Source organism: Miniopterus natalensis, chromosome 2, assembly GCF_054644295.1.
Source record: "Miniopterus natalensis isolate mMinNat1 chromosome 2, mMinNat1.hap1, whole genome shotgun sequence".
In the NCBI taxonomy this organism is placed as follows: domain Eukaryota; kingdom Metazoa; phylum Chordata; class Mammalia; order Chiroptera; family Miniopteridae; genus Miniopterus; species Miniopterus natalensis.
In genome coordinates, this window is record NC_142082.1 from 152,984,623 (window position 1) to 153,007,991 (window position 23,369).

Here is a 23,369-nt window from a genome sequence, read left to right on the forward strand (position 1 = left end):
CTAGAGCGAGCGGGGCATGCGCAGTGGTGCGGAGGAGGTGGCGATGGCCGAGGGAGGCGGGGGGACTGCTGTTTATTTGCAGCTGGGCCAACTCCGAGGCGCAGGCGGCGGCGGAGCGCAGGGCGCCGGCGGCAGGTCCAGTGCCCGCCGCGTCATGCCCGAGCCCACCTCCAGGCAGCCGCCGCGCGCCGCCGGGGCCCCGGCCGGGGAGGATGCCAGACGCCCGGGAGACGCCAGGGCAGCGGTGGCGGCGCAATGGTGGTGACAAGCTGTGCCCGAGGCGGCGGCGGCGGGGACCGCGCGCCCTCCCGGTGGCGGGACTGCGGGCTCGCGCCGGCCGGTGCCGCGGCGCTGCTGGCCGGGGCGAGCTGCCTGTGCTACGGCCGCTCCCTGCAGGGCGAGTTCGTGCACGACGACGTGTGGGCGATCGTGAACAACCCCGACCTGCGGCCCGGCGCCCCGCTGCGCTGGAGCGTCTTCGCCAACGACTTCTGGGGCAAGGGCATGGCCGAGAACACCAGCCACAAGTCCTACCGGCCGCTCTGCGTCCTCACCTTCAAGTGAGTCCTCGCCCCGCGCGCGCAGCCGCCGCGGCGCCTCCTCACTTCCCCAGCCCGGGCTGGGAGAAGTTGCGGGACGGGCTTGGGGGGCGTTTCTTTTCTTGCCCCCCTCTCCCCTCCGCGCCTCGCTCCTCCCCGGGCTGTGCGCGCCATCCCCCTGCGGGGACCTCGGCTCCGCGCCTCTGGGCTCCCGCGCGGTTCGGGAGGCGCGGGCTGGGGAGTTGGGATCGAGTTTCTCAGCGTCTGCGCGCTCGGCGGGCTCGTCCGTCGGACCGGGGCTGCGAGGGGGGCTGGAGGACCTGTCCCGCACCCCCACCCCTGCGGGAACCGGGTCTAGCGAGACCGGTTTGGGCCGCAGAAGCTCCGAACGGGTGGCTGTGGCGGTGATGCTCCCAAGTTGGGATTTCCTCGGAGGCTGTAGGGCAGCCTTGCAGGCGGGGCGTGGATCAGTCCCCTGAGGAGGAGACGCGGCGGGAGGCGGGAACTGCGGGGGCTGCGTGAGTTTTGGGGAGCAGCAGGAGAGCGCGCGGAGGATCTTTCCCGACCCGCAGCCTCGGCCGCTCCCGGACACCTCTCCAGTCTGCGGAAAGGGCCCCGGTTTAGACTTTTAAGAAGGTGGAAAGCAAAGGAATGCAGGAATGTGGGCTCCTCCGAGCGTCCTGGCGTCCCAGTCGAAATAGTTTTTATTTTACAACCTCGGAGTCATGATTCAGCATTTCTGGTGTGAATCAAGTGTGCAGGGACCCGAGGGAACGCCAGGCTTTTGTAGGTGGAGAATTTCCTTGGATTTAAAAGGGAGCTCGCTTCTGACGGAAGGGGAGAGGGCTGAATTGAGGGAAGTGCTCTCTCGTACATCATGAGCTTGACGCAACCCCTTATAATTTGGCTCAGCATTTAAGCTTATGATGTGTCGGATGGAGCTGTTGAAATGATGTTGGTTCAGTATGTTCAGCGTCCTAAGCCCTTTCAGCGGGTGCAACCCGAGCCCGCCTTTATGGTAATGGTTATCTGAGCCCGGGAAGGCCGTCTGAGAAGCCTGCCCTGGCCTGGAGGCCGGTCCCTTGACAGGTGGCTCTGATGACTTAGAAAAGGAAACCGTAGCAATTGGCAACAATTCATGGGCGTTTGACTTAATTCTTTCCATTGAAAGTTTAATGTTTTAAGGAGGGTGAGGAAATTGCACATTTGACTCTGAAGAGAATATTTTATAAACATTTGTCCTCTTGGAAAGTGGTTTTGGTTTTCAGCTGAAAGTCAAAAGCCCATGAATTGTTGCCAATTGCTGTGGTTTCCTTTTGTAAGTCATCCCAGCCACCTGTCAGGAGACCTCTCCCTGGCCTCCAGCTAGAGTTAGTTGCTCAGTTACTTTCTAGTTTTCCGAATGTTTCATTAAAATCTCCTTAGATGGTACAAATATAAATGTTTAACTTCTAAAGTGACCTGCTTTTTAATCTATTACAGTGAGAGTTGTTGGTTAATTTAAGGGGTGGAAGCCCACAGCATGAGGTGTGCTGGACTTACAACAGCCATGGAGACCATCTAGGTCCCTGGTCTGAGATTTTCCATTTAAAAAGATCAGTGTCAAATGCTTCTGCTCAATGGTGAAGAATGTTTTCACTTCTTGACTTTCTAAAAAGTTCTTTTTTTTTTTTTTTTTTTTTTTTTTTAATTCATGCAGGAGATGGTAGGGGCAGAAGAGAGGAGTGCTCTAAGGAAGTAGACAATGGGGCGCGACTGCTGATGAATAGGAAAGTTAGCAGGGGTATGGTAGAGGGGTAGGCAGAGGAACCAGGGGCAAAGGGGAAGGAGAGTTGGGGGGCAGGGGGCAACTCTTGTGACCACTGGTTATAAAAAGCAGCTTGGTGTCTAAGATGCATTGCTCTTTGTACAGTGTATCTTACTGGCTATGTAATGTATACTTTTTAAAGAAAACATATTTTGAGAAGATCGAGTTCCACATCTAGGGTGCAACAGAGCACTAATTGGAAAGGGATGGGTGCCTCTTCAGAAACACAAAGTGAACTGATCTTTCTATGCTCACAGGTGTTGACTTAAATAAGACCTGGAAGTTTCCTTTACATAGTCAACTGAGGTGAAATTATACCAGACATGCAATAGCGTAATGCAGGGCCTGTATAAGGGATGACATAAACCATGCTAGACCCACACAACTCTAAAGATTGTTGCAAAGAAGGACAGAAAATCACACTTATTAACTATTCAGTGTGACCTAAGCATTGGCCTAGGTGCTATACATAGATTATGTCTTTATAATTTTTATTTTAGGTAGTTGGTAAAACACCAAGTGGCCTTTTAAATATGTGCAGACTGTTTTAACTATATCTTAAGTTAGGCCAATTTCAGCAAAAATCTTTGAGAATTTAAAACCATTTAAAAAATTTTATTTATTAATTTATTTATTTTGCAGTAAGAACACTTAATATGAGATCTACCACTTCAAGTTTTTAAGTGTACAACACAGCATGGTTAACTATAGGCACAATGTTGTACCTAAGTAGATCTCTAACACTAATTTCTCTTGAATAATTGAAACTATGTATCTGTTGAACAGCAACTGCTCTCTCTCCCAACCCCGTTCTTGCTAACTACCATCTTCCCATCTGTTTCTATAAGTTAGACAATTTTAGATCCCTCATAAGTGGACTTCTGTGAATGGTAGATTTTACTTAGCATAATGTCCTCCATGTTCATCTGTGTTGTCACATATGGCAGGATTTCCTTCTGCTTTCTAAAGGCTGAATAATCCATTGTACTCATATACCACTTTTCTTTATACATTCATCTGACGTTGGACATTTCAGTTGCTTCCATATCTTTGTTGTTGTGAATGCTGTAATGAACATGGAAGTGCATATATCTCCTCAGGATACTGATTTCAATTCCTTTGGATATATATCCAGAAGTAGGATTGCTGGATCGTATCGTAATTATATTTTTAATTTTTTGAGGAACTTCTATCCTGTTTCCCTTAGTGGCTGCACCATGTTACATACCTCGCAAGAGCTTATGAGAGTTCCAATTTTTCCACATCGTTGGCAACGTCTTTTTTTTTTCTGCTTCTTTACCCTTCACTTGCCATGAGGTGATATCTCATTGTGGTTTTGATTTGCATGATTAGGTTTTTGATAATTAGTGATGTTTAGCATTTTTTCATATAGCTGTTGGCCATTTATATGTGTTCTTTGGAGAAATGTCTATTTATGTGGTTCACCCATTTTTAAATCTGGTTATTTGTTTTTGTGTTGCTTTGAGTTGTAAGAGTTTCTTATATACTGGAGATATTAATAACATATCGGATATATGGCTTGCAAGTATTTTCTCCTATTCTGTAGGTTTCCTTTTTGCTCTGTTGATTGTTTCCTTTGCTGTGCAGAGGTTTTTAGTTTATGTAGTCTCACTTGTCTAACTTTGCTTTTATTGCTTGTGTTTTTGATGGCATATCTAAAAAACCATTTGCCAAACCCAATATCATGAAGGTTTCCCCCTATGTTTTTCTTTTAGGAGTTTTATAGTTCCAGGTCTTACATTTAAATTTTTAACACATTTTGAATTGGTTTTTGTGTATGGTGTAAGATGGGGGTGGGGAACCTTTTTTCTGCCAAGGGCCATTTGGATATTTATAATGTCATTCATGGACCATATAAAATTATCAACTTAAAAATTAGCTATGAAAAAAGCTCCTAGATTTATTGAATTTTGAGTCCCGCCTGCGGTTGCCTGGACAGAGCCAGGCCAAATGATTTCTTCTTATATGGCTTGCGGGCCAGATGTTCCCCACCTCTGGTGTAAGATATGGGTCCAATTTTAATCTTTTGCATGTGGACATCAGTTTTCCCAGTTCTGTTTATTGAAGAGACTATTCTTTCTCCATTGTGTATTCTTGGCACCCTTGTTGAAGATCGCTTGATCCTATATGCATGGGTTGATTTCTGGGCTCTCTGTTCTTTTCCTTTGGTCTACATGTCTGTTTTTATGCCAGCACCATACTGTTTTAATTACTCAAGCTTTGGAATATATTTTGAAGTCAGGAAGTGTGATGCTTCCAGCATTGTTCTTTGTATATTTAGTGTCTTTGTGGTTCAGTGTGAAATTCATGATTTTTTTTTCTCAATTTTTCTAAAAAATGCTATTGGGATTTTGATAGGGATTACATTGAATCTATAGATGGCCTTGTGCAGTATGGACATTTTAACAATATTAAGGCTTCCCATCTATGAACATGTGATGTCTTTCCATTTATTTATATCTTTAATTTCTTTCATCAGTGATTTGTGGTTTTAAGTGTACAAGTTTTTCACCTCTTTGGTTAAGTTTACTCTTAAGTATATTTTATTCTTTTTGATATAGTAAATGGAATTGTTTTCTTAATTTGGGATAGTATTAGTGTATTGAAATGCAGCTGATTTTTAAATACTGGATTTTTATCCTGCAACTTTATGAATTCATGTATTATTTTTAATTGCTTTTTGGTGGAGTCTTTAGGGTTTTCTACATATAAGATCATGTCATCTGTAAACAGACGTATTTTACTTCTTTTCTGATTTAGATCCCTTTTATTTCTTTTTCTTGTCCGTTGTTCTAGTTAGGACTTCTATTACGATGAATAGAAGTGGATAGAAGTGACCCAGGTGGGCGTTCTTGCCTTGTTCCTGATCATAGAAGAAATGCTTTCAGTTTTACACTGTTGAGTATGATGTAAGCTGTGAGCTTTGCATAAATGTCCTTTATTATGTTGAGGTAAATTCTCTCAAAACCTAGTTTTTGCCATTAAAGGATGTTGAATTTTTTTTTCCCCCATATCTATTTATGATGAGCATGTTATTTGTATCATTTGTTAATGTGGTGTATCACCTTAATTGATTGGTGTATGTTGAACCATCTTCGCATCCTAGTAACAAGATCCACATGTTCATGGTGTACTTCTTAATACAGTGTAGGTACAAGTCCTTCTGCAGATATGTTCTTGGCAAATATTTTCTCCTACTCTGTAGCTTGTCTTTTCATCCCCTTCACAGGGTCTTTCCCAGTGCAAAACTCAAACCTCTATTTTATTAAAAGTACTATATTATCTTTGATCCAATGAATGAATGTTACACATATGGAGAGCTAGAAATTCCCATAAGAATAAAAAATAAATAAATAAATATGCATGGTGCTTATTATTATAAAGGTGCTTGCTTGTATAGAAAAATACTATTCATGGTTTTTCTCAAGTAAGAAATGGGCTGAATTTGAAATGAAGAAATGGATTGTCAGAGTGTCTGCTTTTGATCAGTTTGGAGGGTGGGGCACAATGGGAAATGAAGGCAGCTTATCAAGATGTGGTGGCTTTGTTTTAGCTAAACCGGAACTGTGTTTCCTGGAAATTCCTTTCCTGGATTGTACTGGGTTAGAGATTTGGAAAGTGAAAGCGAAGGGGCCGCGTTTCCACTCGGGAGGCTGGCGCGGCCTCCGACGCCGGCTCACCTGCCGCCGGCGCGGGGTAGAGCCGGGGCCCAGCTCCCCGGGCCTCCTTCAGCCACCTGGAATCGGGGCGCCCGCGAGTGCGCAGCTCTGTGGGGAAGGGCGCCGGCCCCTTTGCAAGCCATTCGCATCCTGAAGGCTGGAGCCTGAGAGGCCCTGAGGAGTTGAGGCATATGGAGCTGGCGCATAGGGAGCTGGGGCACATGGAGCTGGGGCACATGGAGCTGGGGCACATGGAGCTGGGGCGTATGGAGCTGGGGCATATGGAGCTGGGGCACATGGAGCTGGGGCGTATGGAGCTGAGGCACATGGAGCTGGGGCACATGGAGCTGGGGCACATGGAGCTGGGGCGTATGGAGCTGGGGCACATGGAGCTGGGGCATATGGAGCTGGGGCATAGGGAGCTGGCGCATAGGGAGCTGGGGCACATGGAGCTGGGGCACATGGAGCTGGGGCACATGGAGCTGGGGCGTATGGAGCTGGGGCACATGGAGCTGGGGCACATGGAGCTGGGGCACATGGAGCTGGGGCGTATGGAGCTGGGGCACATGGAGCTGGGGCACATGGAGCTGGGGCACATGGAGCTGGGGCGTATGGAGCTGGGGCGTATGGAGCTGGGGCACATGGAGCTGGGGCGTATGGAGCTGGGGCACATGGAGCTGGGGCACATGGAGCTGGGGCACATGGAGCTGGCGCACATGGAGCTGGCGCACATGGAGCTGGGGCACATGGAGCTGGGGCGTATGGAGCTGAGGCACGTGGAGCTGAGGCACGTGGAGCTGAGGCACGTGGAGTTGAGGCATATTCTAGCTCATCTCCGTGCGCTCCGGCCCATCCTTCCTTCCCCTGGCTTCAGGCGCATCCGTCCTTCCTCCGAGCGCCGCTGGCTTTCCTCTGCTGTTGCAGACACCAAAACAGGCGCCTTCCAGAGACTATTTAACCAGTTCCCACAATTATGAAAGGTCAAGTCTCTATAATAAATCCGTCCTGCTGTATCGTTTCCGGTAGTTCCACTTCTCTGGTCAAACCTTAACTGATACAAATGGTCATTTAAAAAAAAATAACATTTTATTTTCTCTTTTCCCATCACCACTTATCCCCTCTATGCCCTCTTCTACCTCTCCCCGCCTCTCCTCCCCCCCAAACCACCCCACTGTTGTCCACGTTCATGATTTCTCTCTTTTTTTCTTTCTTGCAAATGGTCATCTTGTTGTGCTCCTTGAAGTGAATTTAGAATTCTGATGAATTTCTGTTTCTGGTCAAATTTTTACCTTTAGTCTTTTGATAAGATCATTTCCAAGGGCACATAGGAATATTTTTGGACCATTGTAGAGCAAAATCAAAACATCTGTGAAAAGTTAATCTGCAGCAGTAACCTTTTTTATTTTGCTTCTTTACCCTTCACTAGCCATGACCTGGTTTTAACTCCGGAATCAGGAGAAACACAGTGGACACTGTGTAGACGCTGCATTGACCCAAAGCCAAACCCTGTGATGCTTGGGACCCCTGCCTTGAAAAATGGCTTTGATTGATTTAAAAGGTGCTTAGTTTTTTCTTTTTATTTCCTCCCTAGCCCCTTCCTTGTGAAGATGCTCCTGCTGGCTGGTTAGCAGAGCCAGTGCATATCAGGAAGCAACCAAAGCTTCCCTCAACAAGAAAGAACCAATGACTTTTCCATTTTAAAGATGGGGAAATTAAGGCAAATTAAAGGACCTTAAACTCATTCTCTCTCCATATTTAGGCTATTCGGTCATAGTATTCTATTAGTTTGCTATAAAGTTTTATTTTAATGAAGGCTTCTGATGGAAATGTAAACCATAAGAGTGAAAGTGGGTGGTTTAAAATGTCAGAGTTAAAAAATAGACTATCTTAATATGTACAGCTGTAAGGATTTGCAGCATTTTAATGTTTGGATCTGGAGAGGTTTTTTTTCATGTGTGTGTTTTTTCCCCCCCAGCAGTTTGCATCTTTTAGTCACAAATGATATGCTAACTATGAAAATGAGCTTTAGCCTCTATGCTCAAAACCTAAAAGAAATGGTGGCATGTTCCTTTGGGCTCTGTTCCTTTTAATTTGACTTGTATGGGAATTCATTTTGAGAGATAGGTTACTGCTACAAGACTGATAAGGTGGTTGTCTCAGTCTGTGATAGGAGACAAAGATTGTTTAGGATGTTTGACTAGATTGTCTAGAATGTTTAGTGATGGATACAGCCAAGGAAAAATATGATTGGTGGCCAAAAAGGTTTTCTAGAGAAAAATTAAAAAAAAAAAAAACTTCTGAAAATTTCATGCTGAACTAAGATTATTGTAGAAACCCCAGGAGGAGGAGGAGGTGAATTGTTGCCTACTAGGATATGCTTTCGATGTAAGATAGGCTTTAGCTATAGTCTGGTAGTATAGGAAGAGGGGGAATGAGAGGAATATATTTTTGTTTCCTGAGGGTTTCTATAGGTGAATTTCTGAATGAAGGCTTGGAGAACATCTTCTGAAACAGTCCTTTTTTGTTTTTCTTTTCCCAATCAACAGATGTTTTTTCAATCTTCCTTTGGAGCTACATTCATATTTTCCCTAACTTTGACTATGTAGTCATTCAAATGCTCAATCATGCCAATATAATGGCAGTGTTCCTTTTCCAAATGATAAGAAATGGTATCTGTTCTACGAGGCCCTGTTTGATCTAACCTGTGGCCACCTCTGTGAACAGCATTCCTGTTCCTTATAGGGCCAAACCTGCTGCTACCAGGCCTGTGCACTGGTTCCTTCCTCCTGGAATGCTCTCCCCCAGATCTGTGCATTCTTGCTCTCACACCACCTTCGGTTTCTTCTAAAATGTCACTTCATCGCAGAGCCCTTCCCTGGCTACCCGATCTAAAACAGCAGACATTCCTTCTTCCATGTCTCGTCCTTACTCTCTTACCCCTTTGCCTCAGTAGCCCTCACTGTTACCTGGCATCATATAGTGTTGGTTTTTATCTCCTTTCACCACCATGTGAGCTCCACAAAGTATCTTTAGCACCCAGAACAGTTCCTGGCATGCAAAGTAGGAGCTCAATAAATTACTGTTAAAAGAATGAATTCATCATTTTTGTGAATACTTGACCTCTTCAGGTAAATATTTAGGTAGGACTTAAAAAAACCTGCTTGACTTATTTCTTGGCTTATTTACCTTTTTAATCTTCCTCTGTCAAAGAGAAAAGTGGAGGCAGGCAAGGAATTTCCGAGACACACACAGATGGTTCTAGTGGATTCTGCTTACTGGGCAGTTAGGAGGCAGCTTTGATTCTGAAAGGGGCAGTGTGGCTCTTTATTGTAACCTGCTGGGACTGGGACTGCAGAGAATGAAGATCTTTAGCACTTTTGAATCAAGCTCCTCTTCCCTGGCATACTGAAGTATAATGGTTGTTGGGTGCTTGCTCTAAAGTTTAAGGCTAGATGCAGCAGCTGTATCTTCTGAAGCAAATCCCAGAATCACATGGAGTTTTTTCCACACCCTGCTCTCAGGGGACTAAAGGTCATCCATGCCAGTGACCTGTTGTCTATAAGGAGTGGTTGTTTTTTCCCCAGTCAATGAGGTAGACATGAATGATCATTTCTGGTTGTATCAAATGGAGTCTAAGGACCCAAAAAAACTTTCTCAAAGGAACTATGATGACAGTGACTTCCTCTCCCTGAGTTATGTACAATAAAGAATGTGTCTGGTCTTTGTCCCAGGGGCCTCGGAAGGAGACTCTAAACCTTAGAATTTCCGGAGTGATAGGCTTGCATCTATTGTTCATGGTGGGCCCCTGGGGCTACACCTGAGTTTATGCTAAAGCGAAGGTAACTCTTGGTGGGCTTCCAGATAGTTTCAGAAGGGGACTGGCCATGCTGGAAAGACCAACCATGTGTTTAGAGAGTTGGAACTTAGAGTCACATGATATCAGCCATCCTTTCTAACCTCCTGGAAGAGAAAGGGGTGCTGGAGACTGAGTTCACTCACATGGCCAATGGGTCAACCAGCCTACATAATGAAACCGCAATTAAAAACTCAACACCGAAACTTGATTGAGCTTCCCTAGTTGGTAATCTTACATCAGTACACAGAGAGAGTGATGTGTCCTGAAAACATGGACACATGTCTTTAGGACTCTCCCAGACCTTACCTCATGAGTCTTTTCTTTGGACTTTTTTTTTTTTTTAATTTGTATTTTTTATAGTAAAACTGTAATTATAAGTATAGCGCTTTCCTTAATTCTGTGAGTTGTTCTTGCAAATCATTGTTTCTGAGGGAGTTGTGGGAACCCCTGAATTTCTGGCCAGTTTGTCAGACATGCAGGTGGCCTGGGAACCATTGAAGTTGCAGCTGGTTCTGAAGTGGTGGGGGGAGTCTTGTACAGGACTTTGTCTTCAAGTGTGAAATTGTCATAGGAGGCGGGAATGGCACTGAGGTGTTAGACCGGTGGGACCAGATTAGACCTGGGTTCAGCAACCTCGGTACTTGAGTTCTGGCTAGGAAAGAATTCAGAACCTAGACTCAGGCTATAAGAGAACATTTATTTTATTTATAAGATCACAGCAGTGGAAGAAGTAATTGTAGAAGAAACGGGCTTAGGAAACAATTATAAAGACAAAGGAAGGGCCCTTGGAGCTTGAGAGTGAGGAAGGTAATGGTAAGGTTCTTGGAGGAAGGGGACGGAAGGGAAGGGAAAGGCAGGGGTGTGTTTCCTGAAGGGAGAACTCTCTGGGTCCTCCTCCTAAGGGTCTTAAGGATGGAGATTTTAGGAGAGGTCTCAGGGAAGGTCTCCATAGAATATTCAGCAGCTTTCCAGGTGTGTCCTTCCAGGGTTGTGGTCTCCATTGATTGATTGGTGGGCACCAGGGCGGGGGTCATTATCCAATGCAGCTGGTCCTGAGGTCAGCTGTGGCTGGTTTTGTTGCTTTTCTGGGCCTGGAGCTGAAATACACTGAGGCCTAGATGTAATCTCTAGGGAGGAGAGGTCAGGGGGTACAAACCGAAAGACCACCCATATGCTAGGGGGGGAAAGGTCACCCTGGGGACAAGGTCCCACCCTACAGTTGTCTTTTGCTAGGCACCTGGGGCTTTCCACCCTGGTGACCTTCTGTACCTGGCCCGTTATCATTGCTGTGCTCATGTCTGTCTCACTGCCTACCACAAAATCTGGGTAGTCAGTATCAGAATTTTACTGCATCTTGGAACTCCACCAAACATGGACCTTTTAAAGAAAAAAGTTTGCTAAAAATTGACAACTCAGTTGCAGTTATAACTATATCATACTTGGTGTTGTTCTGTTAATTTTCATTACTTGCTTCTCTTTGAAGATTTTCTCCTGAGACTTGTAATCTTCTAGATATGGTTAGTGGTCATCCTGTCCTCAGTTTTCTCACTCTTTCTTCAACGCAGCTGTTACCCTGAGTACTTATGTGATGATAGTGACAGTAACTGCCCATTGCCTGGGGTGTGGTCTCCTGATTAGCTCCCCTTCCTCTGTTCCCTCCCTATAACTTCCTCATAGCCAGGTGAAGATGTGATGTCTTGATCTCAAACCCAAACCATGAATTTTGCCTTTGCCTCAGAGCTCCAGTCTCTCCTCTGCCCTGTTGTTTGCACTGGTGCCTGTGAATCACATCTTTGGTTCTTTAGATATAGTAAGTGATGATGATTTGCTGGTTTGCTCCTGGTACTGAAGGGGATGCAGAAGAAGGGCAACCAAAATGATTAAGGGCCAAAGGGATTGTCGTGGGGGAAAAATGAGAAGAACCAGATGTTGTTATTTATTGGTTGAATGATCTAAGAGGACTATGGAAACCACCTGCAAGCATTTGAGAGCAGTGATGATGGCAAGAGATGGGAGGAAGGAAACAAACGGTGATAGAGGAAGACGGGAGAATGTGCTGTGTGTTTAGTGCTGAGCTGGGGAAACGCACCAGGGAAGTGTTGGAGAACCCATCATTTGGAACCCACCAGCAGAAACAGATGATAAGGGGAACCTTTAATTTTTTTCTTTTCCCTGGTTGTAGTTCTTATTGGAAAAGAATGTATGTTGTGTTACTACTGAGAAAACTGGTGTTTTCCGGTAAGCGTGGCAACCATCTGTAGCCTTCCCGTTAGCTTTGAGACCCCTGTCTCTGTTCTGAGTATCACCTGTCTTGAATCACTGAGTTGCTTGTGGCCGAGCTGTGGGCCCCATTTTAGATCTACTGACTAAGAATATTTTGGGATGGGATCAGGGAATCAGCTACCATACCAGGTGATTTAGAATCCTGGGAACCACTGGGACTCAACGGGAACCTATATTGAATGGAGTCGAGATGCCAAAGTCTCCCTGACATAATGTAGCGAAAGAAATCCAAAAGCTCATTGGGATAGGAATGTTAGGGTGCATTTATGACATGCTGCCTGCAAATACATTCCACCCGTCTTTCTACTTTATTCCCTGAGGGGGCCAAGTGATTTCCCTTCACTGAGACATTGAGAGATGCATTGGTGAGGGAGCACCTGCAGCTTGGAGAAGCTCTGCGTTGGCTCTTTTCTGAAGGCAAAGTGTGATGTGGGAGATGCTGCCATTGAGGTGGGCTTTCTGGTTTCAGTGGGGGTGATGGGCTCCTGGAGTGCCAGAGGCCAAGTTGCAGAGCTTAGCTGCCAAAGCCAAAGCGAGTGCATTTACCATGAAGGCAGCAGGGACACAGTGGTAATCAGAATGTTTGACCCACAAGGATCATTGGTGGTGGCTTATTAATTATGTTGCTTGATCTATATACGAGGCAAACTTCAGGTTCAGGGCCAAAAAACAGACTTGAGTCACTACAATGGAGAGTCATGGCCTCCTAGGTTTTCCAGACCTCGGACGGTTTCTTAAAGGTAGAGCTGTCTGACTAAGGTGGGGTGGGGGTCCCCTTGAGGAAGGACCCTAGTGTAGTCCCTAGTAGAAGTCTCTTCCTGAGATACAGCTTGTTTTTGTTTTTCTAAACCAGAGCTATTTTTCAAAGAAGAAAATTAAAAGAGAGGAATTGGCTTTATCTAGAGGTCTGGGCTGTGAGAGTGTGAGGAGACTCAGGGGCAGCCAAAGGCGCTTTCTTCTCCCCTCCCCACCCTCCTTCTGAGACTTCTTGGTGCCAAACTGTGTGACCCTGTGACCTGTCCTGGGGATTGGTACCCTCTGATTGCTGTGAGCTCATTATGGCTTTGCCTTTCTGGGCCGTTTTACAAGGAGGCAGAGGAGTTCAGGCAGAGGAGGGACTTTTTGCGTTCATATTTGCCAAAACCTGGATGGCTTTCAACCATTCAAACATGATTATTAAGATTATTTCAGAAGAAAATATTTTATTTCCTATTGCTTGGCCTAGCTTTCAATGAGAAATGAAGGCTAAATCAAATAGAATTGAGAGATTGTAGCACTGGAAGGGAAAGGTGATCTTTTCCAACTTTCAAGTCATCGTAAGTTTTATTTGTTCATTCAGTAAACCTTCATTTGCAATCTACTGTGGGCTAAGTGTGATGGATACAATGATGAAAAGAAATCAGCTTCTTACAATGTATGTAAAATGCTTATAATATTTGAAGAATATAGTAAAAGAGTTTAAGACAATTGATACCCTGGCTGGTGTGGCTCAGTTGGTTGAGTGTTGTCCTGTGCACCAAAAGGTCGTCAGTTCAATTCCCAGGTTTCAGGTTCATTTCCACAGGAGGCAACCAATCGATGTTTCTCTCTCAAATCAATGTTTCTCTCTCCCTTCCTCTCTTTGTAAAAAAAAAAAAAATCAATAAAACATATTTCAAAATAAATAAATAAAATTAAGTAAATGCTGTAATGGAGGTATATTCAGGGTAATGTGGAACTTGAGAGACCATTCTTTTTAGATGGTGTTTAAAGTAGGCTGTTATCATGCTTCTGCATGGACATTTATGGTCATCCAATACCTATTCTAGTTTTAAATATTCTTTATTTGAGCTGAAGTCTGCCTCTTAGTAGTTGGCAGGCACTGTGGCAAATTGTGAGTACTTGTGCCATCTCAGTGGGCACCCAAATATTTCCATGCAGCCATGCAGCCCAGAGTTGCCAGGTTTTCTGATATTTGAAAAGAAGCTGGAAATTTTTATATGAAATCACCTGTTTTAAAAATGTTGGTATTAAAAAAAGAAAATGTATACAGGTGAAACAAAACAGTTTGTAGGCTACACTTAGCTCTTGGGCAGTGTGTTTGTAACATTATTATTGGATCATAATTTCCCCTTTGGGAGCTACTTAGGATAAGTGCATTGCTTCACTATTTCCTTCTTTTTTAAAATATATTTTTATTGATTTCAGAGAGAGGAGGAGAGAGGGAGAGGGAGATAGAAACATCAATGATGAGAGTCACTGATCAGCTGCCTCCTGCACGGCCCCTGCTGGGGATCGAGCCCGAAACCAGGGCCTGTGCCTTGACCGGGAATTGAACTGCGATCTCGTGGTCCATAGGTCGATGCTCAACTGCTGAGGCACCTGGCCGGGCTGCTTCAGTATTTCTTTCATTCATTCATACTTCCATCCATTCATTTATTTATTGTGTGACAACCATGAACCATGCATTGCGCTAGGCACTGTGCATATAACCATAAATATGGCAAAGATCCACTCCCCTGGAGCGCTTGGTATCATTTCTGTCATCTTTCTTTAGGCTGAGCATCCCGGATTTCCTCTAATTTCCCTTCCTGAGATATCACCTTGAGACCTTCCCACTCCCCTAGTATCCTGGAGCTCTCCTGTACAGGTCCTTCAGCATTTAAATAACACTCAAAGGGGCTGTTGTCCCACATTGCATACCACTCACATCCCCATTCCTGTCCACAGGTAGAATACCTCCCTCTTCCCTATCTCTGCACCTGGTAGGTTCTCAACTTACTAGAATTTTTTTTTAACTAACCATTAATTACCTATTTAAGTGCCTCTCTTTCTTTTACTATGCTGTTAACTCTTTGGTAGCAGATGCCATGTCTTCTCTTTGTATTTCTGGGCCCTACATCATACCTGACATGTAGTAAGTACTCAATAAATATCTGTTGGAGTGAATCAAAATGAAAAATAATAGTTTGACTTACCTGGTTCCCTCTCTGTTAGTGCTTTGGTCTGCTTTGATATCCAATACACAATAACTCTTTGAGTTTAGGGCAAACTAGCAGCCCTTGGACAATACTATTTGTTTCTGGAAATGGGTTAGTATTTTGTTGTCTTTTAGATCTAAATGTGGGTCTTTATTCTTACCCATATTCTATGTTAGAATTAATTAGCAATTTCAGGCATTTAAACTCTCTGTGAGTCTCCATCAGGCAGTCTCTCAGGACAGTAATTCTCCTTCCCAGTTACAGACCCCCTGCAAGTTTAGCTAGCATACACTATAGATTCATTTCAGTCTTTGATAAAAATATTGGACAGTCCAGAGATAATATCAGAATCCTACGACATACACTGGAGGTCTCCATCGAAGGAGACATTGATTTATTATTCTGAGACTCTTCGTGTGAGCAACAAATCTGTCTTAGTCGATCTTGCACACAAGAAGCTTCTGATTTTGTAAGTGCCTTTGTTAAAATAAAGATGTGCTGTGTCTTTCACATCCCCTGTCCTGTTAAAATATTAGGTTGATCAGTTAAACCTCTCTTATGTAAACCCATATTGGCTCCCAAAATCAGAGACTTTTTTCCCTAGGGCTCACAAATAGGATAAGTTCTAAAATTTTGTTATAATTTTGTTTCATAGTCACTTGTCTATCGTTTGGAGAGTTCACTCTCCATCTTTTTAGACAATGAGGAAACTCTCCAAACTCGAGATTCTAGGTGGTTTCTCAAACTTTAGATTCTCCAATGTTAGGTATGGTGTGAGAGGCTTTCATACCGTGACCTTATGGCTGCAGTGGTCCCCCAGTCAGCAACTTGTTTTTATATTTTGGGATCTAATCGAATTTACTTAAAAATACCAGGTACTCTGTCCTAACCCATTTCCAGAAATAATAATCTAGATGGATGCCACCTGTGTGTTTTCAGATATGATACATATGGACCACTAAGGTGACTCATGCCTACCATTTTATGTCATTTTTAGAAGGGGAAAGGAATGTATGTACCTCATAAAAGAGTAGTGATGTAGTAATAACAACACTACATTTAATGATGCTTTTAAACTTTTCAAATGGTTGAATAATAAATACTTTAGAAAAGTAACAAGTCTTTTGTCCCCTTTTTAAAACTGGTGCTGTTATTTGTAATCCCAAATTATAATCTGCAGTATCATACCCGTTGGAATAGTCATTCGCATCAGCGATTTGGCTTATTAGATGTCTTGCTTTCTCTTTATTGCCATTTTTATAACTAATGGTGGGACGCAACCTTGTACATTGAAAAGAATACTCCTGTTTCCTCCTCTACTCACACTCACAATACTTAGGACACCAGATGTGTGGGTTTACTTCAATAAACTCACCAATTCTCTGACCCCAGCTGGGTGTCTGGCGTTTCAGTTGAACTCTGACGCTGTCTCCCTGGAGTCAGCACCAGATTCCCCAGGTTAACTCGGTTCCATAAGACTACCCCACTTCAGGTGTCAGTCATAAGGAGTGGGCCCCTAGGTTGCCTACATTCTGTCCAGCTTGGGAGTTGCACAAATTGGAAGTTCCCATGACTACTCCTCAGGTTCAATAAATAATTCACTATAGTGGCTCACAGAACGCAGGGAAATGCTTATGTTTATTGTTAATTATATAATAAAGGGTAAGATAAAGGATGAACATCCAGATGACAGGAGACACTGGGCAAGGTCTGGAGGGGCCTGAGCACAAGGCCTTTGTCTCCTTCGAGTTGGCTGCTGGACCCCCTTGTCACTTGGATTTGTTCACCAACCTGGAAGCTCTCTGAACCCTGTAATTTGGGGATTTTTATGGAGGCTTCATCATGTAGACACGACAGATGTTAACTCAATCTCCAACCCCTCTTCCTACCCTGGAGGATGGGAGGGCAGGGCTGAAATTTCCAATTTTCTAATCATGCCTTTGTCTTTCTGGTGACCGGCCCCCATCTTGAAGCTCTCCGGGAACCCACCAAGAGTCACCTCATTAGAACAAAAGACAAGTCACCTCATTAGAACAAATAGGAGCTTTGTATCAGGAACCAGGGACAGACCGAACATTAGAACAAAAGATGCTCCTAGTGCCCCTATCACTTAGGAAGTTACAAGGATTTTAGGAGCTCTGTGCCAGGAACTGGGGATAGAGACCAAATATTAGAACAAAAGATGCTCCTAGGATCTTCATTGTTTAGGAAATTTTAAAGGTTTTAGAATCTCTGACCAGGAGTCAGGATGAAGACCAAAATATATATTTCTTATTATATCACAATATTACATACATATATATTTAAACTTTTTGTTGGTTATTTTCTTATGGAAACTTTCTAGAAGTGGAATTTTTGGTCCAAGAGTATGTATTTTTTAAAGCCTTTGATACATAGTAAAAACCTCAAGACCTTCCGATTTGGACATCCACTAACCAGATAGGAGATAACTTATTTCTCTCAGAATCACAGGTCTGAGTGAACTTTACATTAATGGCTTAGTTGGCCTGGAAGGCTCAGCCTGATGAAGCGGAAACCATGTAAAATCATCCTCAGGGGCGTGGACTCAGGGAACTGCACCCAAGTTGTCCGAGGATGGGGCCTAGGTCTTGCCCTTGTCACAGCTCCGCCGTCCCCAGCTCTCTGATTTCCAGCAGCGCTCACCCATGTGGGCTCTCGTACTGGAATGGGACACCGGTCACCTATGTCGCACCTGGCTCCCACCTCGAGGATGCTGAGGCGTGTGCAGACTCATGGGCCTGCCAACACAACTGGGTCAGAGCCCTGGAGTTGGATCCCACACAGCAATTCCTTTTTCTAAGCGCAGTGAGGACCGTAATTACTTCAGTGGGAATGAAAATGGAGTCGATGAGTAACTACAACATTTAGATTCATGTGTCCAAATGAAGCTTGAGATGTTTAAAATTCTGTAGGTTAAGGCTGTGCGTGAATCAAGTCGGATATTTAGAATATGCACATAAAATGACTTTTACATTCTCAATTGTTCTGTCAAAGGGGAGGTGTTTCTATAAGAAGCACATAAAGGACACAGAAATAAAGATGTGGGATTGCTGTTTTGGAGGAATTGCCTGGAGTGTACACAGCTATGGGCAATACCACTCAGAGTGTATATCCTCGCCCCAAACAACCATACCTCATACGACTGCGCTTTCTCTGTAACCCCACAGACCCAATTGGAGTCATTATGCCCTGTTATTAAATTCAAGGCGACCTTTCAAAGTTTGTCTCTGTTCTGCATTTCTATCTCAGGAAAGCATTTTTTAAAGATGTCGAACAATAGATTTCCCCTCTGTTTGTGGTTCCCTTTTGAGTTTTTTTTTGTCATAATCTTAGAATTCAGATTCTGAGATCTGGGTGAATTTATGTTAGGAAACATTTAATACAAATTCTGAAATGCTCTGCTTTTGCTCATCCTTTGAAATTAGCTGCAGCTGGTACTCGGATGTAGTCGCCCTGGAGCTTGCTTGTGGGGTGGTAATTAACAATGATTTCTAGTCCATAATCTGGAAATTTGGTTCCTGGTGGCACCATGGGTGAGAGAACACCTTTATGCCTGGTTTGTCCCAATGGTGACCACATTCACAGTCTTGTGGTTTCTTTCGCATCTCCACTGGCTGTGCTCTGACCCACAGCAACTGTGGACTTGCCTGTGAACACTCAGCTGCTGAGGAAGAACAGTAGTGAAACAAGGGTATTGTTGGGGTGTTTGCAGTAGCCATGGAGAGGGGCAAATAGGTTCTGGCCTATCTGCCTACCTTCCCACTGAGACCATAAAGTTTCCTGAAATAATATTGTATTGCATTTTGCAGTGATTTCTGCAGATAGGAAAATTCTAAGAGAGGGAAAAAGTGATACTCAAATAATGTGGAGTAGCCTGATGTTGGGACTCATTTAAAAATAATTACTTGAATAGCAAACTCTTTAAAATGATGGATTCCCTGATTTTCTTGTGCTTATGTTCTGTTTGTAGCTAATCATTTCTGTTTTGTCTTTTTGTTACAGGCTAAACATATTTTTGACTGGCATGAACCCATTTTACTTTCATGCAGTAAATGTGATTTTGCACTGCCTGGTGACTCTTGTGCTGATGTACACCTGTGACAAAACTGTCTTCAAGAATCGTGGACTTGCCTTTGTTACGGCATTGCTTTTTGCTGTGCATCCTGTTCACACTGAGGCGGTGAGTGTCATTGCAACTCAATGAAATAAAAACCAAAAAAAAAAAAAGCTAACCTGATGTTTTTCCCCCTTTCAAGACCATGTTAATATAAAGCTCTACTAAAGTGTTTATATATAAATCATTCTGCTTGACAACTTTTCTTTTTGAATGTTCAAATGGTCTTTATTGTACCTCCAGGATTTAATTGCTTTTCTAAATAACCGCTGTTATTATTACAGGTAGTAATAAATGGCCACCGTTCTTTATTTGCAGGAAATTTAAGTCCTAATGGGTTTTTAACAGCAAGAGGAATTCTGAGATACTTATCATGCTGGCTCATTGTTCCTGCTCTGCATTTATATTTCTTTTCTCGCTCTGCTTTATTTTGTAATATTTATGATGCAGAACTGTAAGTGCTGGGAGGAGGTCTATAAAAAGTTAGACTGACATTCAAGTTAGAAAGACAGACTTAGGAGACTAACATAGTTTTTCAGTTACCTAATATCAGGTGTAGCTATTTTGTGGAAGATAAGGACTTTATTTATAAAGTTAGATAGTTTAGATCTCTGGCCTTCTTTAAAATATGATTTAGCCCTGGCCGGGTGGCTCAGTTAGTTGGAGCATCTTCCCGTGCACCGGAATGTTGTGGGTTCGATTCCCAGTCAGGGCACATACCTACGTTGCAGGTTTGATCCCCAGTTGTGGCATGTAAGGGAGGCGACTGATCGATGTTTCTCTCTCACGTTGATGTTTCTCCCTCTCTTTCTCTCTCCCCCTTCCTTTCTCTCTAAAATCAATAAAAAAACATCCTTGGGTAAGGATTGAAAAATAATAATAATAAAATATCGACTTAATCTTGCCCTGAGATGGCATTAGCAAGTTACCTTGTTTCACATCTCAGTAACCACAGGTGGTTTATTTTATGTGTATTGTTAGGGGTAGATGAAGACTTTCCCAGGGCGGCATGGGCACCACAGTTTGGAAACAGAATGGATTGTTTCCAGAGCTTCAGCTTGCGTCTGGACACTTTTCTAAAGTTGAGCTGCCTGAGAACACACCTGGGGTAAAAGTGTCAAGTTGAGTCTCTTCTCCTTCTTCCCATTTCAATTGCTTTTCTCTAATTAAGAGAGAGAGAGAGAGAGAGAGGTCTCCATAGCAGACATCAGAAACTTACTATGCACCAGGTGCGCCAGCATCGGAGGCACCTACAAAGATACAATTTGATATATTGGTGTGAGCAAAGCCTCCTTCAATCAAGGCATCATAAACCCAAAGTAGGGCTTCTAATCTTTCTGTTTTATGCAGATTATGTGAAGATTGTAAAGATAGCATGTCACTGGGAGTAGGGCGTGGTGGTCTGTGTTGAAGCTCTGAATTCAGGAGTGAGATGGTTGTCATGGGGATGCATAATATGCTCATTTGAACTGACACAAGAAGTTTGATTTGGCCAATTGGTTTGATAATGAGGACTGGTTTTGCCAGGTAGGCCATAAGATAGGCATTTTCTACAAACAAAATTCTAAAGCTGCAAGCCGAAGATTTTGACAAAAATGTATTTAGAGTGATTAAGAAAAAAAAGTACTTTATTAAAAATCACATTATTAAAGTTAATTTCCCCAGTCCTTTCTGAATCTTAGAGTAAACAAGGTGCCTCTAAGTGGAAGAATTTGCAGTATAAGTAATGGTCCTCTGACAAGTCTTAGTAAAGTCCTTTTGTTGTACTTTTGGAAAACTCTGAAAGCGAATGACTAATGACAGGTAACTCCAGTGATGAGTAGGCTTCAATAATGTGCTTTCAACCAAATTGAAGGAGGAGCTGATTGAGTTGTCAGCTGGCAGATCATTAAACGATATGTAAGATGATAGGTCACTATGATTTTCCAGATAACTTTGGTGTTCAAAGAATTAAGTCACTGTTTTAACATGGCTAGTTCTGTTCCCATTGCTGCAAACTGTCCATAAAGATGAAAGCTAGGAATTGAATGGATGCTGCATGCTTTCTTATTCAAACAGAAGGTGATATTCAGCCATAGACCGCTGAGTTTATTGAGAAGAAAGCTGCTACATCTGTTACTTAGAGACATATTTTTATATTTGACAATTATTTATTATTTTTTCTAATTTATTTATGATGTGTTGGACAATTGCATATTAATACTAATTAGAAAAATAATACAAAATTAAAAAATTAACACAGAAGCTTATGGTCAAAGGAAATCTTAAAAACAAATTTAACTATATGTGCATTTTATTACAGGGAGAAATGATAAAATATTTTTAAGCATAGCTATATACTACATTGAGAAAAAAATGCTGAAGGGGAAATAAAATGGAAATATGAGTTCAAGGGGAAGGGTGTGAATGTCTATGATTTAAAGAGCCTGTTCATGTTGTTTAAATGGAAAATGATGAGCTTGAAAATGCTATAATGCATTTCAGATTCCTTTTGGTACATCATTTAAAACAGTAACATTATAGCTTTATTTTAAAATGTCAATATTTATAATGCATAGGACATTAGATTCTTTCAAGTATCTAAAATTATGAAAAATTTTGACATGAATTTTATTTTATTTTTTGCATTTTTTCCTTTTCATTGACTTTATTGTGGTGACACCGGTTAACAAAGTTATACGGGTTTTAGGTGCACAATTCCACACACATCATCTGTACACTGTATTATGTATTCACTACCCCAAGTCAAATTTCCTTTTTTTAAAAAAAATATGTCTTTATTGATTTCAGAGAGAGGAAGAGGGGGAGAGAGAGAAACATCAATGATGAGAGAGTCATTGACCGGCCGCCTTCTGCACGCCCCTGACTGGGGCTCGAGCCCACAACTCGGGCATGTGCCCCGAACGGGAATCGAACTGCGATCTCCTGGATCCCAGGTCGATGCTGGCCTCCCCAAGTCAAGTCTCTATCCATCACCATTTATCTCCTGTACAGTCCTCCACCTCCTGCCCCCGCCATCACCACACTGTTGTTCACGTCCGTGAGTTCTCTCTCTCTTTTTCCCCCTCAATCCCTTCAACCCCCTACCCAGCCTCCCAGTCCCCACCCCACCCCCAGCAGCTGTTAGTTTGCTCTCTATCTGTGCATCTGTCTGTATTTTGCCTGTTAGTTTATTTTGTTCATTAGATTCCACATATGAGTGAAATCATATGCTACTTGTCTTTCTCTGCCTGGCTTATTTCACTTAGCATAACGCTCTCCAGGCTCGTCCATGCTGTCTCACAGGGTAAGATTTCCTTCTTTTTCACAGCCTTGTAGTGTTTCATTGTGTGAATGTCCCACAGCTTTTTTATCCACTCATCTACTGACGGGCAGTTGAGCTGCTTCCAAATGCTGGCTGTTGTAAATAGGGCTGCAAGGACTGTAGGGGTGCATATATTCTTTGGAATTAATGGTTTGGGTTTCTTTGAGTAACCTCCCAGAAGTGGAATCTCTGGATCATAAGGCAGTTCCATTTTTTGTTTGTTTGTTTGTGGTTAATCCTCGCCTGAGGATATTTTTTCCACTGGTTTTTAGAGAGAGTAGAAGGGTGGGTGGGGGGAGAGAGAAAAAGGTGGGGGGAACATTGATGTGAGAGAGACACATCGATTGGTTGCCTTCCACATGCACCCTGAGTGGGGCTGGTGATCAAGCCCGCAACCCAGGTACATGCCGTTGACTGGGAATTGAACCCATGACCCTTCGGTGTGTGCAGCTGACGCTCCAACCATTGAGCCACACCAGCCAGGGTGAGGCAGTTCCATTTTAAATTTTTTGAGGAACCTCCACACTGCTTTCCGCAGTGGCTGCCCCAGTCTGCATTCCCACTAGCAGTGCCCTAGGGCTCCCCTTTCTCCACACCCTCACCAGGGCTTGTTGCTTGTTGATTTGTTGATGGAGCCATTCTGACAGGTGTGAGGTGATACCTCATTGTGGTTTTAATTTGCATCTCTGACGATTAGTGACTGAAGATCTTTTCACATGTCTCTTGGCCATCTGTATGTCCTCTTTGGGGAAGTGTCTGTTCAGGTCCTTTGCCCATTTTTAAATTGGATGGTTAGTTTGGTGTT

At 43.3% G+C, this 23,369-nt stretch overlaps 1 protein-coding gene across 3 annotated transcripts in view; it reads left to right on the top strand.

Annotated features, from left to right (window-relative positions):
• The first annotated feature begins 255 nt into the window (after positions 1-255).
• The window catches only part of TMTC1 (transmembrane O-mannosyltransferase targeting cadherins 1), a 236,810-nt gene continuing 213,696 nt past the window's right edge, over positions 256-23,369 (top strand). For 2 of the 3 annotated variants that reach the window (XM_016199096.2, XM_016199095.2), the window contains exons 1-2: positions 256-560; positions 19,149-19,326. In XM_016199096.2, the coding sequence (XP_016054582.2) occupies positions 256-560; positions 19,149-19,326 (483 nt within the window). Of the gene's footprint in view, positions 561-7,200; positions 7,585-19,148; positions 19,327-23,369 lie in introns of those variants that run through there. The other variant, XM_087814742.1, reaches the window with a different exon arrangement.